Here is a 17,615-nt window from a genome sequence, read left to right as displayed (position 1 = left end):
ATATACTTGATTTTGAAAAAAATATATATTATCTTGCTATAGAATAGACCTTTTTTGTGATTAATTTTATTAGTTAGAAATAAAGTTAATATTTGTTGATTTTCTTTTATTAAACCATAAAGCAAGCTAACCAATTTAATCATTCAGAAGTTATGGAAGCCAAAACAAAGTTGTTTCAAATATTTCAAGGTGACGGCATGCATCCTTCCGAAGTTTGTGGAATTACTGCTATGTTGAGTGGGTGGATTAAAAGTTTCCAACTTTTGTTGTTTCTCTACCACAGTTTTAGTACAAATTAATCTAAGAAGAAAGAGAAGACAATAACAACTATCAGTGACGTATTTACTCATGTAATCATTATAAGTGAATTAGAGCAGTTGTACTACAATTGATGTTTGCATCTACTATCGAACAATGAACAAATAAGGTCACTTGTTTAGGCACAGATGAGTTAACGTCTCCTGGAAGCAGGGGTGTGATGACCATCCTTTGTCTACTGTCAGTGGTAGACATTTAGAGAAAGAAGACATCAAGAGTCATCTAAGAAGAATATATCATCCGAAGAAGAAAGTCATTTTGGAAGATGACAAAACTTTATTTTTATTGATGTTGGAAGGACCAATCCTTTGTCAACTGACAGAGGTAGCATCTTCAGAAAGAAGACATCTAGAACCATCATTCATCATATTCAATATATTTTATATCATAAGAATAATTCTAACCAAATCGGTGAAATTAATTTAATTTAAACCATTAGTTTAAAATAAAGTCACTTATTAATAATTAAGATTATAAGTATAATATATATATTTTTTTAATCTAGCCAACATTTGCAACAATTCATTCATACTAAAAAGAAAATATATATATTCATTAGTTCTGAATATTTTATGGTCTGGTACTTTTAAAATTTTATAGTATACCTTAAAACAAACATATGGATAGTTTAAATTTAAGCTCAGTTTTATATGTTGAAAATTTTGCAAACTTTTCTTAGTTCTTAATCTAAGTGTTTTCTGTTTTTTCTATGGCATTATTTGGAGTGTCCACTTTCAGATAAATTGATCCTTTTTAACTTGACATCATAATCCATGTATGTATTATTATTTTTTTTGTATATTTCTTTACACAATGATGGAACTAAATTTATGATTATGGGTATAGGTATAGGGTACAGACAAGTAACTGTAGGATCAAGCTTAACCACATATTAATCATTAGTTATACTTCTAATTGTGTTTAATTTGATGTTTTGTGGAATGTCTATCTCTGCGTCATGGTTATATATAGGTATTTCTGTTTGTAAAATATATATGAGGCTTACTTGATACTATCTCTGCTTGTGACAAAAATATCAAATGTTCATATCTGTTATCAATTATTCAGTAAAATAACCAACCTAATAGGTTAACTAATATATTGTGAACTCAGTAATAATTTAGTTGTAAATAGCTTACTATATTTTGATGTTGATAATACAGATGTTATTTATGTAAGGTTATGTTAATTTGTAAATGTCACACCGCATGCAAAATAAATGTAAAAGAACAAGAATTAATAAATCAAATAAAAACTAAGAAACTAGTTGTTTGTGTTGATATCCTTTAGAAAGAAGAATTCTCAAAACCGAAGAAAGAATATAAGAAACAATACTCAATAATTAAAAAAAAGTTAACATATATTGATGGATTCAAGTCAATCGTATCTCAAAATCCTACATGCAAGGTATTATATGATCTGTTATATCTTTTGAAACTTATTGGTAACATTTACATCATTATGAATTAGTAGATAAATGGGACAAAAATACCAAACATAAAAATTGGGACTTGATATGTGTTTATTTAAATCCATTGATGTATTAGTTAAACTATAATTGTTAATAGAGTATATCATGCTTTAATTGTTAATAGAGTATATCATTCTCTAATTGAGTTTAAAAATAACCTGTTCAATATACATATTTCCAAAACACTTTCCTCCTTCAATGTTTAACTGATAAGGTCTTACATTCCTTATACTTCTGGTTCTTTAGCCTTTTGCTCCAGTGTGAAATTTTCTGGCATCATGACTCTCCCCTCTGACATTCTCTTTCTATTATATGTACTTTTAACTGGAGAAAACTTCAACGTCCCTATTCTGTCCAACCATATGATTCTTATTTGCAGACAAGTAAATAATTAACTGTCTTAGATTAAGCAATACTTAGTAAAAATGCAAAGAAAAAAAAATATATAGGGTTTAGTTTGGTTTTAATAATATAATTTATTAATAATAAAATCTAATCCAGGGTGACCAAACCTTTTATCAAATGTTGAAATAGTATTCCTCTGTGTCTTTCACTAGAATGGTGTTGGAGATGTTTCTGACTTATTCTGCTAAAGAAATGAAGAAAAAAAAATATTCATTCCTTTGGTTATAAATTTGTTTTTACCAGTGTGTTTAATAAATGTTCCTATTCTATACTTACTAAAGAAAAAAAATTGTATCAAACATTCTTTATTATTAGTGCTGTGACAAACGTTTAAAAAGTTATGCTTAAAGTATGTTTATTCTTTTTAAAATTCTGTAAAAAAAAACTACTGGGGAAGGCTGGATTTTGAACATAATACTTTTTGATAAGCAAATTGAGCAGCAATCATTCAGGGCTCATAGAGAATAATTCAACTAGAATGATTAGAGTATATACAGGATTTTTTTTTTGTTTAGAAGTTGATGTTTTTTTGTGAGATCCACAAAATTCTCAATTGGTAAAAAATTAAGTAAAACAAAAATGTCATTTTTACATTATAATCTTTTTTACATGAATTCTATTAAGAGGATTCAATAATCTATTGAAGGGGAACAAATTTAATCTTGTTCTAAAATAATTAAATATTGATGTTTCAGTTATGTTGCTTAATTGGAAATTCAGTTTTGAAAAATTAATAATTTAAAAAGGCGGCATTTATTTTAAATCTTGGATTAATTTTATTCTCTTAGCTCAGTTAAATTTAACAAAATCTTTTTATCCATCTCTGATGATACAACTATCTAATACTGAATTTTACTGTGAAAAATTCTGTTCTCTTTTTTGCTTGTTTTTGTTACTTTGATATTTAAATTTAAAGAAGAAACAACAATGATAATTAAATATAAAAGAACATTTTGAAGAATTTAAGCTAACAAATAAAAAAAAAAAAAAAAATCATTCATTATTTTCAATAGTCCATATAATATTTCATCAATCTATAGAGAGTTACTTATAGGTTGTCATTAAAGCTACCTTTGATAAAGATGAACATTCAAAGTTTGCTTCGGTTGTATGTTCATAAAGTAAACTTTTTAAAATAAATTCACTTGGCTATTGAATTTGATATTTTCTTGTTGTTTAAAGGAAAACAAATTGAGTTAGAGGTTTTGATGTGTCATTTCCTTGAGTGAGAATGATAACTTTAGGTTTCTAGGTATTCATTATCTGACTAAAGGGGGTCTAGCTAAGGTTAGTACAATAGGAGCCACCTTTATTGGTGGTACTGAACAGTCTTTTCTCCACTCAACCCTTCTCCCTCACGATTACTGGTTCAGTTGTTGCTCTATCTTTTTTTTTTTTTATTATTTTAGGAATTATCTATTGTATTGACAGAAATATGACTGAACCTTTTTATGTTGCTGTGAAAGCTTCTCTTCATGCTAGTGATTCATCTGTTTTTGGATTGGCTCCAGAAGAAATAATTGCTTTGTCCAAACGCTATCCTGATAGTAATAGAGAGGTTATTAATGGAATATTGATTAAAGGTAATGAGATTGGTTATTATATGCCATGTCTTTGTTCAATTATCAACTTGCTTTTGTTATTCTGCTTACTTGCTTGTGATGGATTAATGCTTTCAAAATGGTGATTAAAAAATTAGTTTTAAGGAATACTGAAAATATTTGTGAAGAAATTTTTGAAAATTTCATATGAATTTATTCTATTTTTGTGTGATAATAGTATTATGTTCATTGTTTCTTCTTTATTGATTTGATATTTCATCTTTTTTTTTTTTTTTTTTTTATTCAGAAGTAAGAATAATATTTATAAATTGTCAACACTTTAGTTACCATTTGCAATATGCTTACAATTTTATTTTTTACATAAGGAAAAATTTGACCCTTTAAAAAAAAAATAAGTTAAAAAGAAAAGAAGTTTTTTTTTACTTCATACTTTAATAAAGCAAAAATGTGATTATGAAAAAAAAGAAAGAAAAGTATTTTGCTGTATAATTTTTTTTTTTTTATAAAATACATAAATTCATCTTAATACCTGATATTATGATCAGTGTACAATTGAATCTTATGCTAACAAAAACAAGTTAAATGATCTTATGCTAACAAAAACAAGTTAAATGATCTTATGCTAACAAAAACAAGTTAAATGATAACAAAAACAAGTTAAAAAGAAAAGAAGGTTTTTTTACTTCATACTTTTATAAAGCAAAAATATGATTATGAAAAAACAAAAAGGAAAGTTATTTGTTGTATAATTAATTTTTTTTTTTTTTTTATAAAATACATAAATTTATCTTAATATCTGATATTATGATTAGTAGAAATTAAATATTGTGCTTGTCTTGACTGATTTTATTTCTATGGTAAAGGGGATATGTTATCATTTTTGTTAAATTTTACTTCAGTATTATAATTTTGCATGCTTATCATTTTATTTAGAACACCATTTCACTAAAATTTGAAGTTAATATTATTCACAGCTTAACCACTAGTATTTATAAAAAAAATAAAAGAAACCTATAATTATTAATTTTCAATGTTTTGTTGAAAAGAAGAAATGAAACTAGTAAGAATATTGAAATAAAATATTTTAAATGTACTGTGCAAAAATATCAATTATTCAATTTTGAAAATGTGATTCACTTAGAAAAGGAGTACTTCTGATTGAATCACTCTTTCCACATTTAGCCATTTGTTCCCCCTCAAGCAACTGTGATTGTAGAAAATATATTTTTTTCATATTTGATGCTTTATGGGTGTTATGGCAGTAATATCTGATTTCTCAAATTATTTTATATATAAACTTTTCACTTTCTTGAGACTGGCTATCATTGTTTAAATAAAATAAATTATGTCCAATTTAAGTCTCAAAACACTCTTCATTGCAAGTCAATTCAGCTATCCTCAAGGACAATCTTGAATAAAACTTTACATTACATCAATGATTTAAAAACTTTTTGCAGGCTATTCTGTCCAGGTCACTAATTTCAGTCAAAATTACCCTATGAGACAATAAAACATTAGGAAATCATATTAATTTTTTAATAATCTATCCTTAGCTTATGTCTAATTCCCCATTTTGTCACTTTTCACATTAATATTAAAACTTTTAATTACAATCAATTTACCACTGTTATACTTTGTTTTCATTACCAATGGCAATGAAAACCGAAAACTCCTAAATGCATAAATAAATAATAAAAGACAAGAAAGGAGATTTTCTATGGTGACAAACCCTAATTAATGTTTACAGCTTAAATTTTGAATTTTTAAGTGCTCTCATTTCTTTAGATCTTTACAATTTCACCTGCATATCATTCATTCATATTCTGCTTCCTGGATGCTCTCCAGTTATTACAGCTCTTGAGGATAAAATACTCAGATTGTCAGGCACTTTTACTTTTACATTTTAAATCTTTAATTACTCTCAGCAACTACAATTAAATTCATTGCAAGGGAACCTTAGGTACTTTACAATCAAATGGATATGTACTCTCACATGTAATAAATTCAGTCTTGTAAAGACTGTGAAAGAGTTCTTCTAACTTACTATCCAGAACCGCTCACTGCAGTGAACTAGCTCTTTTTCATGACTTATTATTCACTTGAATAAACTACTTGTTTCGCATCGCTTACTAGCTTTTTATATTGAACAAAAAGCTAAAAATCTTTGATTATTTCTTCAAATTCATAATTTATCTCAAATCCCATCCAATGTATCCGTAGATATATGGACAATATATTACATATATTGTTACAACTAATTAAAAAACTCATCATAGTGTGTTAGTATGCTTTAAAAATTTAAAATAAAAACATGAATTGCATGTAATTTAAGTGACATTTTAGGAAATATCCATTTAAATTCTTATATACAGTAGTAGATATAGGCTTTTTGAACGATAATTGTGAGACAGTTTATTTTCAAGTTGATGGATTTTGAGGTGATTCATGATTTTCTGTCACAAGTATTGAGCCTTTTTGGATATCATATATACTGCACTCATTGTGTCATACCTCTAAGCCTTTCAGTATATGGCTTAACAGTTGTACTTTTCTCCTACTAGGAGTATGTTATGTATTTACCAATATTTTATCTAATATTACAGCTGATTTCTTTATAAAATTAAGAAAACACCAAAAGCGGTGATCTTTGGAGAAAGGCATTAGATAAGATAAACCAAAGAACAATTTAAAAACATGAATTAAAAAATTACTTATTGAAATAGTAAATTTGATTCTATATTATTTATTTTTGATTTTTTCAGCTAGTCCTGTGAAAGTAATCAACTCTTTATCTGAACTTGGATATCGTGTAGTCTGTAGTTCTGGTGAGGCAGAAATTGTCTGGACACTGAAAAGAGAAGTCTTGGTAATTTTTTTTTTTTAATAAATGTTTTTATTTGCTAAAACAATATGAAAATGTATTGAAAATAAAGAATGTTGGTTTTAAAATGTTAAATGAGAAATAATAAATTCTTGGATACAAATACCATTTATTAACAGAAATTATAAATATAAATGAACATTCCATTTTCACACTCAAAATGTTTTTAGTTATACTCCTCACTTAAAGGATGTCTGTATCCAATAATGTCCTGATCTAGACCTGGCCTCTTTGAAATTTTACTGCCGATACTTGAAGTGTTCACTACTTTAGTCTATACTCGACTGATGCTCTTCTGGCATCAGTTGAGTGCTCGGTATTTCTTAACAATTTTCAGCTGAACAAGTAGTTGGTAGTTACTTTTTTATTCTGTACTTGTTCTTTAGTTTCACAATATATTTAACTTTTCAATCTACAGCTCAGCTAAGCTACATGATGACACCAGAACACGGTAGGCAGCTTCCTTGGCTCGAACTCATGTCACATAGCTCGGCCACGTTTTCTAACCTTAACCTAAACTTTATTTTTAATCAAACCTTATAATATTAAAAGATCAATATTTGTTATCCTTTTCTCGTATTTCAAACATGCACTTGTTTCATTGTGTATTAGATTTTACTATGATTTTAATAGAAATATTTCAAAATACAGATTAACTAAGTTTCTTCATTTACACTAAACTAAAATTACAGATTAACACTAAACACTGATATTTCATGTATACCTAATCCTACCGTTAGCAATCATATGACAGCTTAAAAAAATGTTTCTTAATATAGAAAGATATGTTAGTGATTTGGATGGTAAACAAAACAGCACATTTTTTACAAATTACAGTATTTTGCATTGGACATTTTCTATGTATGTATTTTTTACATTCTAAACAATATTTTTTAGTAGTCTTATTGACTTTACAATATATCTTATTTGACAAGCTTTCCTTTCAGATGAATATTATATGTTACAGATATTGAATTGTTTCATGATATATATTTTTATATATTATATATAATTTTTTTCTCATAATTAGTAGGTACATATACGTATGTTGTATGTAGTTGAAAGAAAAACAAAGTAAAGTGAAAAAAAAAATTATTTATTGTATACAAATTTAATTTATCTTTAGTCCGATTTTTTTAATTTTTGACAAAAAAATTGTGATATGTTTGTTTCATGTTGCTTTTGGCTGAATTCATCATTCCTTCGCATTCTGTTAAGGTGTTAAATTCCTTCTCGCTAATTCTTTCGCATATATAAAACGTTTTACAACTTCAAATGCTTCAAGAGCTTCTGGAAAAGATAGAAGAGGCAAAGGATCTTCGTCATCTGAATCGGAATCGTCCGAGCTTATTATTATAAATCAGGGAGTAAAATATAAACATAAAGAGTCATTGGACCGGATGTTATTCGGAAAAAAGTTGTTTACTGTTTCGTTTTTCAAGGTATTTTTCTTCCTTTGTCTTGCCACGGAAGAAAAAAAAATTCATAGAACTGAATAAAATTTACTAATATGTGCATAAAGCGGGTCCAAATTTTCCTTCTTATAACTAAGTTTCATATAAATGGATAATTACATACACATAATTCAGGGGTTTTTGCAGGGGATTGAGAAATTCTTTGCATAACTGAATGTTTCGTATAAGTGAGACTTAACTGTATTGATTTTTTATATTATACTTTTTATATGTTTATCTTATTTAAATGCAAATATTAATTTTTCTTTAATACTTTTTATACTTCCTTAATACATCGTATGAGGCCTTGGACCTCCACGGTCTGTCGCACCAATAATAATGATAATTAATTTTTCTTTACTTGGTTCTTTGTGTTAGAATTTCAAATTAATTGAAAGTGGGTTCTAGGCAAAGCATAAAAAAAAACAAAAAACAAATGTAAAACAACATATGAAATGATTATTTAATTTAATAACTTAATTTTTTCCAAGTTCTAAATGACTTAAGACTTCCCAGCCTTTAATAGGATAGTTTTTTTTTTTTTTTTTGATACATTAAATAAAGTAGAATGGCTTAATTTCTGTTGTAGATGATGTTTAATTTTTTATTTTACCATTCATTTGAAATTACTGTGCTAGAAAGTTAAGAAAATGGATTTAATCATCTTGACTATTCTTCTTTGGAACGCGGAATATACTGTCAGGGAGTCTTGTTCGATATAGAGCAGGCTTATGATCAAGTCTGGCACCTGGGACTGCTTCACAAACTCCGTAAATTCCTACCTCCTATATACTTTCTCATCATCCGTTTCTTTCTCACTGATAGATTATTCAAAGTAAACTACAATGCTTCCTACTCATCCCTCTTCTCTCAGATCACTGGTGTTTCGCAAGGTAGTATCCTCGGTCCCATCCTCTACATAGTCTATACAGTTGACATCCCAACCAATTCTAACACTATACTCACAATGTATGCTAATGACACATGTGTGCTTGCAGTAATAATAACCCTTTGATTACCTCCCAAAGTTTCCAGTCCTAAATCACCAACCCTTAAAGAATGGTGCTGATATTGGAGGATAAAAATAAATCCTATCAAATCACCTTTACTCTTTATTGTAAACCTACCGACTGTCCTACTATGTATTTTAATAATGTGTTGCTCTTACCCCTGTAAAACAGATTCGTTAACTTGGACTACATCTGGTCAAACGACTAACTTGGAAACTCAAAACTGTAAAGACAGGAAACTCCACGTCAATACAAAAGACATTCAATACAAAAGACTAATCTACATGACTATTATAAGGCCTATCTGGACATATGGAGTTGAGCTTTGGGGCTCCACTAAACCTTCAAATTCCCCTCGTATCCAATCCTTACTATCCAAAATCCTTCATAAAATCCCCAATGCTCTTATTTTGTCAGTAAAATCATCTGTAAAAACCTTAATGTTCCATATGTAACCGATCTAGCCCAAACTAGATATCAACCCTTCCATTCTTAACTCCCTAACCACTCAAACCCACTAGTTTCTGAACTTCCTTTCTCTCTCATTCCTGACGATCCTCTGAGGCACCTGAAAAGAAGATGGTCTCGAGACCATCTAATGTAAAAATGTTTTTAGAGTGCTACCAATTGGTAGTTTCTCTACATGCCTGTATCATACCATTATGATCATTCTTCAAATTTACTAGATGTATTATTATGTACAGTTGTAAACGTCAATAAATAAATTTAAAAATAAAATATCCTGTTAACTGAAAAGTTGACAAACAATTCCATTATGATGATTGTCAAAGTGCCAATTTTTTCGGATTATTTTTAATTGTTAAAAATTCTTACTTTTTTTTTGCAATTGAAGTCAATTGTTTTAATTTCTTTTCAGAAATCAGTTACAAAACAACCACATTGAAGAACAACATCAGAATTATTCAGTTTAGGTATTTTGTATAAATATGAATTCATTGGGTTCAGGGTTCTCGGAAGAGAATGTTATTATATTTGTGTTGAAATAGCTAGACTGTAATTAACCTAGTGGAATATTGGGGATTAATTATTAAAGTTTATAACTAATACTACTTTCTGTTGAATGCCCTTGAGAATGAGTATTACTATCTAATTATTTTATGTTAATGAATGATTATTTGGCATGATATTTTTTTTTTTATGAATTTTAATATTAGCTAAATTGTGCAAAATGGCAAATTTATGATGCTTTCTCCTTTTTTACAGCTTATTTTTAAACCTTAGTTTTTTTCTTTAATTTCATAGTGCTTGAAATACTGCCTATATAATTTGTAAAGTAAACGAGTTATTAAATTTATTATATTATAAATCAATGAGATTATTATTAATTGCATAATTCACTCATCAGTTATGATTGATTATACTGAAGTGTTATCTGTCGGTAGTACCAAGGCACTGTAGGTCGAAAAGGCTTTTACCCATCCCATTTAATCTACCTAATTTAAAAAGTGATGAACTTATATTATTTTTTTAAGTGAACTTAATATCAAAGTCATGGAAATGTTACAGTTGAGAGCTGAGTGAACAAATATAAACTCTAGCAAAATTTATAAAATTAAATGAATAGAAACTCTTATTCACAATCATAATTATTTACAATATTCATATTTGGCCTACAAATCCCTGCATACCACCATATTCCAAGAAGTTAAAAAAAGTTTATAACTGCCGGTACTACAGTCATATTCTACACATGATCTCAAAACCATTTCAAAGTGGATTGGTTGCATGGAGCTGGATAGTGATTATGTTGAAGGACTGTAATGATTGGAAAATTGTTTTTGGACCTTGTTTTGTTGTCCTTCATCAGTCAATATATTCAAAATGATATTCTATGTGAGAAGTTTGTTATCAGCTGAAAAATGAGAGGTATATATTCTATATGGTTAGCTGACAGTCTATTTAGCCTTCAGTAAGTTATCTGTCTTTGAATCTCATGTGTTATTTTACCAGAGATACCTAATTGCGGTAGTTCCCAACTGGGGTTCTACGAGCCTCTTCACTGAGTTTCACAAAATGATTAAGGGATGGACAATTTCACGTCAAATAAACACAATTTTGAACTTTACCATCTCGGATTTTCTTCAATTTTGCATAGATGTTGCCTATACATACTATATATAGTACATAGTACCTTAGTTAGATAACATAATTAGTTCTGACAACTTTCAGTATATTTTTGTGTGTCTGTGTTCACTAATCTTGTTCTTGATCGTTAATATGATTGTTTGTTGCATGCTTTATAAAGTGTTTTCCTTAATAAGATATAAACTAGTATTACTTTAACCACTAGCTAACCTGTTTATCTTGTAAAAGTACTGTAGAATTAAGAAAAGAATTCTTACAAATTAGCATGTCATTCTAAGATTTGAAGAATTATCATTTATTTTTTATTTAATTGGCATTGGTAAAATAAACAAATAAATATTACATTCATTATTTTGAATGTTGTGGTTGATGCTATCTAATATTTCTCTTTAATCTTTACAATTTTTTATCATTACTTATTTATAAAATTTGTTTCATGATAATATGACCTACACTTTTTATAATTTTTTAAAAATTGCTATTGCCTATAAAATTTATAAATAAAAATACTGGGTTTTACAACAATCCATACATTTTTTTAATAAAATATATATGTGTATGGATTAAGAACTTGGTATTTTTTTTATTTTTTTTTTTACTTTAAAGCATTTATACTTTTTTTTTTATTAAGTTTTTATAAAATTTATAATTATCATATTTGGTTAGGTTAGCTATGCTTGAGATAAATTTTTTTTTAACCTTTATTCCTACCCCTGTCGAACAGATCCACTACCTTGGACTATATCTGAACAAACGATTAACCTGGAATCCTCACACAAGACTGAAAAGACAGGAAACTGCACGTTGTATTTGACTGTTACAGCATTTACTGGACAAATGGTCTAAACTTCCAATTCATTACAAAAGACTGATCTACGTGACTGTAATAAGACCAATCGGGACATACGGAGTTGAGCTTTGGGGCTCCACTAAACCATCGAATTCCTCTTGTATCCAATCATTGCAATCCAAAATCCTTCGTAAAATCTTCAATGCTCCTTACTTTGTCACAAACAAAATCATACAGAAAGACCTTAATGTTCCATTTGTAACCGATCTAGCCTAAACCAGATATCATTCCTTCCATTACAAACTCCCTAACCACCCAAACCCACTAGTTTCTAACCTTGCTTCCTCTTCCATTCCTGACAATCCTCCAAGGCGCCTGAAAAGAAGATAGCTTCAAGACCGAATCTAATGTAAAAAAGTAAAATCTAATGTAAAAAGTCATTAGAGTGCTACCAATGGGTAGTTTCTCTGCACGCCTGTAACACTCCATTTTAACTGAGATCAAATTTGCTAAATGTATTATAATGTACAGTTGTAAATAGCAATAAATAAATAAAACCTTTATTCCCTTTTATTTCAAAGTAACCTATTAATGAATTGGTGTCTGTTCTCTTTGAAGTAATTGAATCTATTTTCCAAATTAGGTATGGGCTTTGCCACTTGCAACCCTATTCAAAACAAACATCATACAAAAAAATTAATACAACAAATTTATTCCTTTTTTATATTAATTCCAAAAATTTCCGAATCATCTACTAGTCGCTCCATCTAAATTGTAGCAATTTACTTTTCATATATAACTCATATTCATTTCTGATTAGTAAACCCATTTTTTCAACTCTGCTAAGAATTGGCTTTGTCTTGTATTATTACCATGTCCACTATTAATTTAATATCTGAAGTAACAAGTAGAAGCTTTAATGAAATGGTTATATCAGGTTTTAACATAAGTTCATAGCATTTTTTACTGGTGATTTCAAGGAAAACTTCAGATTCTTGTTAATATTTTTAATGAATTATATATGACCCATTTTGATCTATTACGTTTTGCCATCTTTCAGGTAATTTTTTAATTCCGTCCTCCTAGAACTTCTCAGATTTTTGGGCAATGAACTCCTCTATATGCGTTTTGCAGTTTTCAAGCAAATTAAAGAGAGTTTTGAAGGTCCCAAAATAAGTGAAAATCTGTTTGGACAAGGTCTGGTGAATAGGGTGAGTGGGGGATCACATCCCAGCCAAACTCCAATAATTATTGCCGGGTCGGCAAAGACACGTGAGAATGAGCGTTATGATGGAAAACTATGTCTTTGCGATTAGCCAATGCTAGACGCTTTTGCTCAACCGCTGCCTTCAATTGTTCCAACTGAGCACAGTATATACTGCAGAATTAATGGTCTGGTTGGGCAGGAGAAGCTCAAAATAAAGAACACCTTTCCTATCCCAATAAATGCTCAGCATAACCTTTTTTGGATGTAATCCTGCTTTTGGAGTCGTTAACGGCGGGTCACTTTGTTTTCTCCAGGACTTTTTACTCCCAGTATTATTGTAAAGGACCCACTTTTCATTCCCCAGTTATCAACCTCTTTAAAAATGGATCATTAACATTGTGTTTTAGGAGGAAATCGCTAACGGATATGTGGTCTAATAAATTCTTTTCCGTCAACTTATGAGGAACCTATATATCACTTCGAGAAACTTATCCCGCAGCCCCCAAATGATTTGAGATACTTGCATGAGATATGATAAGCGTTTCGTAGAGTGAGAGCTGTCTGTGACCAATGCTTGGTCATCATCAACAGTTGAAGGACGACCCGAGCGCTTTGTGTCTTCCAAGTCAAAATTTCCGGTTCTGAACTGAGCAAATCACTTACGGACAGTGCTTTCTCCTGAGGCATCATCATGTACACACTGCAAATTTTGTTAACCATTTGTGCTGCGGATTTTCCTATTTGGAAATAAAAAATCATTAAATTTCGAAAACGAATTTTTTCTCTTTCATTTTGAGCAAGTAAAATACCACTTAAAGATAAGGAATCTTGGTTGAAACTGATGCTTAAAAGCATCTTACCTAATCCTTTTTTAGAATATGTATAAATTATTGACTAAGTAAACATGATTTTATAAACACTGAGAGGATTAAATTTATATATTGAAAAACACTACGAACTTATTTTACAACCCAATAATAAAATTAGAATATTTCCATTTAGATGGAAAATGGTACTTCAGAATGTTAGACATATGTAGAAAGGGAGTTAATTGATTTGGTAATAAGCTAGAGCGTAATTTATTAAATTTTTGAGTAATGTAGGTTTTGTATTTATGCAACTAAAAATCAAAAGTTTTTACAAAATTTTCTTACTTTCTTAATACTGTTACTACCAATTTCTTACTTTTTTAGTCTCAACTACAATTATCACCTTCAACAAACAGCTTGTGTCCTCTGTGTTAAGGAATTAAATAATTTAAAAATTAGTCATTTTGTGTTAGTCTTTGAACACAAAACTTCTCAATATTGATAGAAACAATATATTATGACTTATTCCAAGGGAAACAATTATATTATGACTTATTCCAAAAAAAAAAAAAAAAAAAATAGGGAACAGTTTGTTGTAATTTAAATTTTAAGATTAATCTTTCTTCAATTTAAGTAACTTAATAAATAAATATTATTTTGTCAAAGCAACTAACATTTTCAGATATCACTTATTACTCATTCAATGTTTTTGTTTTAAATTGGTTTGTACTATTTATTAGACATTCTCTGATCCGGTTCAAATCTGTTGTGGTATCAGTTTAATGTTATATTTGCCTTCAATAATCACATGAAATTTGTGAACATATTAAGGCATCCTAATTTTCTGCTAGTACATTACATTTTTTGATTTTGTTGATTATTGTTCCTTTTTTGATACAATAAGAATTGTGGAAAGTGTTTACAGAATTTTTGGAAACATATCAATGTCGTTATACCTTGGTCATGTTCACTTCTGAATTATTGTTCATATTATTTCTTTCCTGAAATAATTTTGTTTAGTTCTACATGAATCTGAACTGAGTTACACTGTTGTCAACCATGTTAGTTGTGTGTTATCTGTTCAGTATTATTTAGTTAAGTTTTGTGTATTACTTTTACATTACATTGCTACATTTACACTGTACATTACATGTTTATATTTGTTTTTTATGATGCATAGACTTCACCGGGCCCAATCGAGCGTACATATGCCTCACCTAGCAGTGAAGGGGACTCCAGAGGGTAAGGATTGCCTCGTGTTTGGGCTGACCCAGGCAGAAGTGAGGAAGATTCAAGGGGAAGTCCCCATCTGGGGCCATAGATCTGGCCAAGACGGCCGCCAGTTTGCTTGGTCTCCACTCGTCGCTGTACAAGCACTATCCTCACTTCTTGGCTACAGAGTTGTTGCCACAGCTCAGTCTACCCATGCCACTGTTGTTTATACTCTCTACCGACCTCCTTTTCAAAGATATTAGGTATGGTTTTTTTCTCCTGAACTGAAAAAGATCCTGCTTATCTCTTTTTTTTTTTTTGTTATCCATTTTATAGCTTTTTATCATTCATTGTTATTCTTTATTTAAAATAAAAGTTTTAGAATTTTATTAATTACACATTTTTCTTTTACCAAATGCAATGTTATATCACTGAATATTGTTGCTGAATTTTATTGTATATATTCCATTTTAAAAAAATAAATGTTGAAATATTCACGATCTTTCAATAATAATATCATCCCTTTATTTATTTGTTTGTGGTACATCCAAACGATATTCTTTAATTTATCTCTTAAAAGACTTATGCATTTCAACAGAATTTTTTGGATGGAAAATCCAAATTGAAATTGAACACTGACATGGTTCAGTCTACAGCCAAATCCGGTACCATCAACACCTTATTCTCCCATTATTTAGAAAATTTACTGTCTAAATTATTTGCATTATACTTCAGCTATCATAAAACCATAATTTTTTGCTTAGAGTAAATTCCAATGAAACTTTAAAATACCACTAGCTATTTCCAACCTATAGTTTCACAATGAATCTAAGATATTAGGTCACAAAATATACTCGTCACTAGTTGAATTGATTTTCGACCTCTCACCAGTTTGTCCTGAGAGCAGGAAAAAAATATTTTATATAATTTTTGTTATCATTTTCCCTTTTCTCTGCATGAATTTAAAATCTATTATGTACTAATCTATTCATCTTTTTGTGTGAAATTTGAAAATATGAATATTTTCGCCAGAAATCTCCATTCTGGAGTAATAAATAAAAAGGTCCAAAAATTTTCACTTGGCCTAATTGTATTAAAAAAATATGCTTTGAATAAAACAGGCCAAATAATTCTTTCTTAGGAAAAAAATGGAGTAATAAAAATCAAAGTAAGAAATTTTTGGACTTAATCTTATGGAAGTTTTTTTTCTACTGATGTCTGATGTTTACATAAAAATTCATAACTATGCAGGATGTGGTGGCAGTAGGGGTTCCAAAATGAACTTACCAAGACTACTAGCCAATAAAAAAATAAGTATAATTACCAATAAATATTATTATATCTAAATTGGAAGATCAATGGTTGACCTGTGTAATAATAGAAAAGGAAGATGGTCCGGTTGTGGTCAAATAAAAACTCAAATAGCTACTGAACTATTTATATTGAGCCATTGTTTCGCCCCATGTTGCAGGGTCCCATCAGGACTAAAAAAAGATACGAACACTTAAGTGATGTAAAACATGAATGAGAAAAGAAAATGAAAAAGATGTACAATGAAATGTAAATACTAAATAAGAATAATAAAAGTTTATGGACAATTAATGAGAGCGGAAATAATAATAGGTAGAAAGAAGAAATATAAATTAAAGTATAAATTGAGAGATGGAAAATAAGAAGGGTAAGAATAAAATCAATGTACTAATCAAGTCAGAGACCAAGTAAACATTTGACAGGATGTAAGGAGATGAGTGGGGTTTGACAGATAGAAAAATTAAAGAAAATATTAAAAATAGGCAACCATTAAATGATATACATAATAGGGGTGGGGAAAATTATAATAAAAAAAAATATATTACACGGATAGAATATGCAAAGGAAATGGAGTTAAAAAATGAATACAAAAAATATAATATGATGAAGAAAAGACAAAATACAAAATTAATAGGGTTACTCAAGTGTTTAAATTATATAGTAGAAATGTTAATAATAATAAAGTAATTAGAATGTAAGTATACTAAAGTTGGAAGTAACAATACTTTTCTATTATATTTTAAGGTTAAATATAGAAAAAAACTCCTAATAGTAGCATAAATTAAATCTACATTTCCTACAACAAAAAATTACATCATAACTTCTTAAATTAAAGAAAAAAAAGTTGTAAAAATACTTCTTAAAGAACTTTATTTACAAAACAAAACAAAAGAAATAAATAAAAAAAATTATATAAACATTACTTAGAACACAAATAATAAATGAATGGAATATGGTCCGGGTGTGGTCAAAAAAGCTCAAATAGTAAATGATTATACTATTTTTATTGAGCCAACGTTTCGCCCCACGTTGCAGGGGTTTGTCAGGGCTAAAAAAGATACAAACACTAGACATAGTTA

General features: G+C 28.8%; 2 protein-coding genes and 1 long non-coding RNA gene across 4 annotated transcripts in view; 2 read left to right on the top strand and 1 right to left on the bottom strand.

Annotated features, from left to right (window-relative positions):
- Window positions 1–328: 328 nt before the first annotated feature.
- Window positions 329–1,434, bottom strand: LOC106679049 (uncharacterized). Its single transcript, XR_001342889.2, has 2 exons — window positions 1,325–1,434; window positions 329–666 (listed from the first exon to the last, which is right to left on the bottom strand). It is a non-coding gene; the product is annotated as an uncharacterized lncRNA (long non-coding RNA).
- On the top strand, window positions 947–17,615 carry LOC106679046 (uncharacterized). Of its 2 annotated transcripts, XM_014417964.2 has the most exons (6): window positions 947–1,093; window positions 1,609–1,725; window positions 3,604–3,777; window positions 6,519–6,622; window positions 9,979–10,033; window positions 15,194–17,615. In XM_014417964.2, the coding sequence occupies exons 2-5, from the start codon at window positions 1,719–1,721 to the stop codon at window positions 10,003–10,005; spliced, it is 312 nt and encodes a 103-aa protein (XP_014273450.1). In that variant the 5' UTR covers window positions 947–1,093; window positions 1,609–1,718; the 3' UTR covers window positions 10,006–10,033; window positions 15,194–17,615. The 2 variants fall into 2 exon arrangements, with proteins under 2 accessions (XP_014273450.1, XP_024214414.1); XM_024358646.2 differs by lacking the exon at window positions 9,979–10,033 and having other exon boundaries at window positions 959–1,093.
- Window positions 15,354–17,615, top strand: part of LOC106679044 (ankyrin repeat domain-containing protein 39) — a 14,163-nt gene continuing 11,901 nt past the window's right edge. The window contains exon 1 of the mRNA XM_014417960.2: window positions 15,354–15,488. Within this exon, the coding sequence (XP_014273446.1) occupies window positions 15,439–15,488 (50 nt within the window). The 5' untranslated portion in view covers window positions 15,354–15,438. The remainder of the gene's footprint in view (window positions 15,489–17,615) is intronic.

The sequence above is a fragment of the Halyomorpha halys genome, unplaced genomic scaffold, assembly GCF_000696795.3.
Source record: "Halyomorpha halys isolate HHAL.00 unplaced genomic scaffold, Hhal_1.1 Scaffold173.1, whole genome shotgun sequence".
NCBI classification, from domain to species: domain Eukaryota; kingdom Metazoa; phylum Arthropoda; class Insecta; order Hemiptera; family Pentatomidae; genus Halyomorpha; species Halyomorpha halys.
The sequence above is the reverse complement of the archived record's forward strand: the minus strand, read 5'-3'. Positions and strand labels throughout refer to the sequence as shown.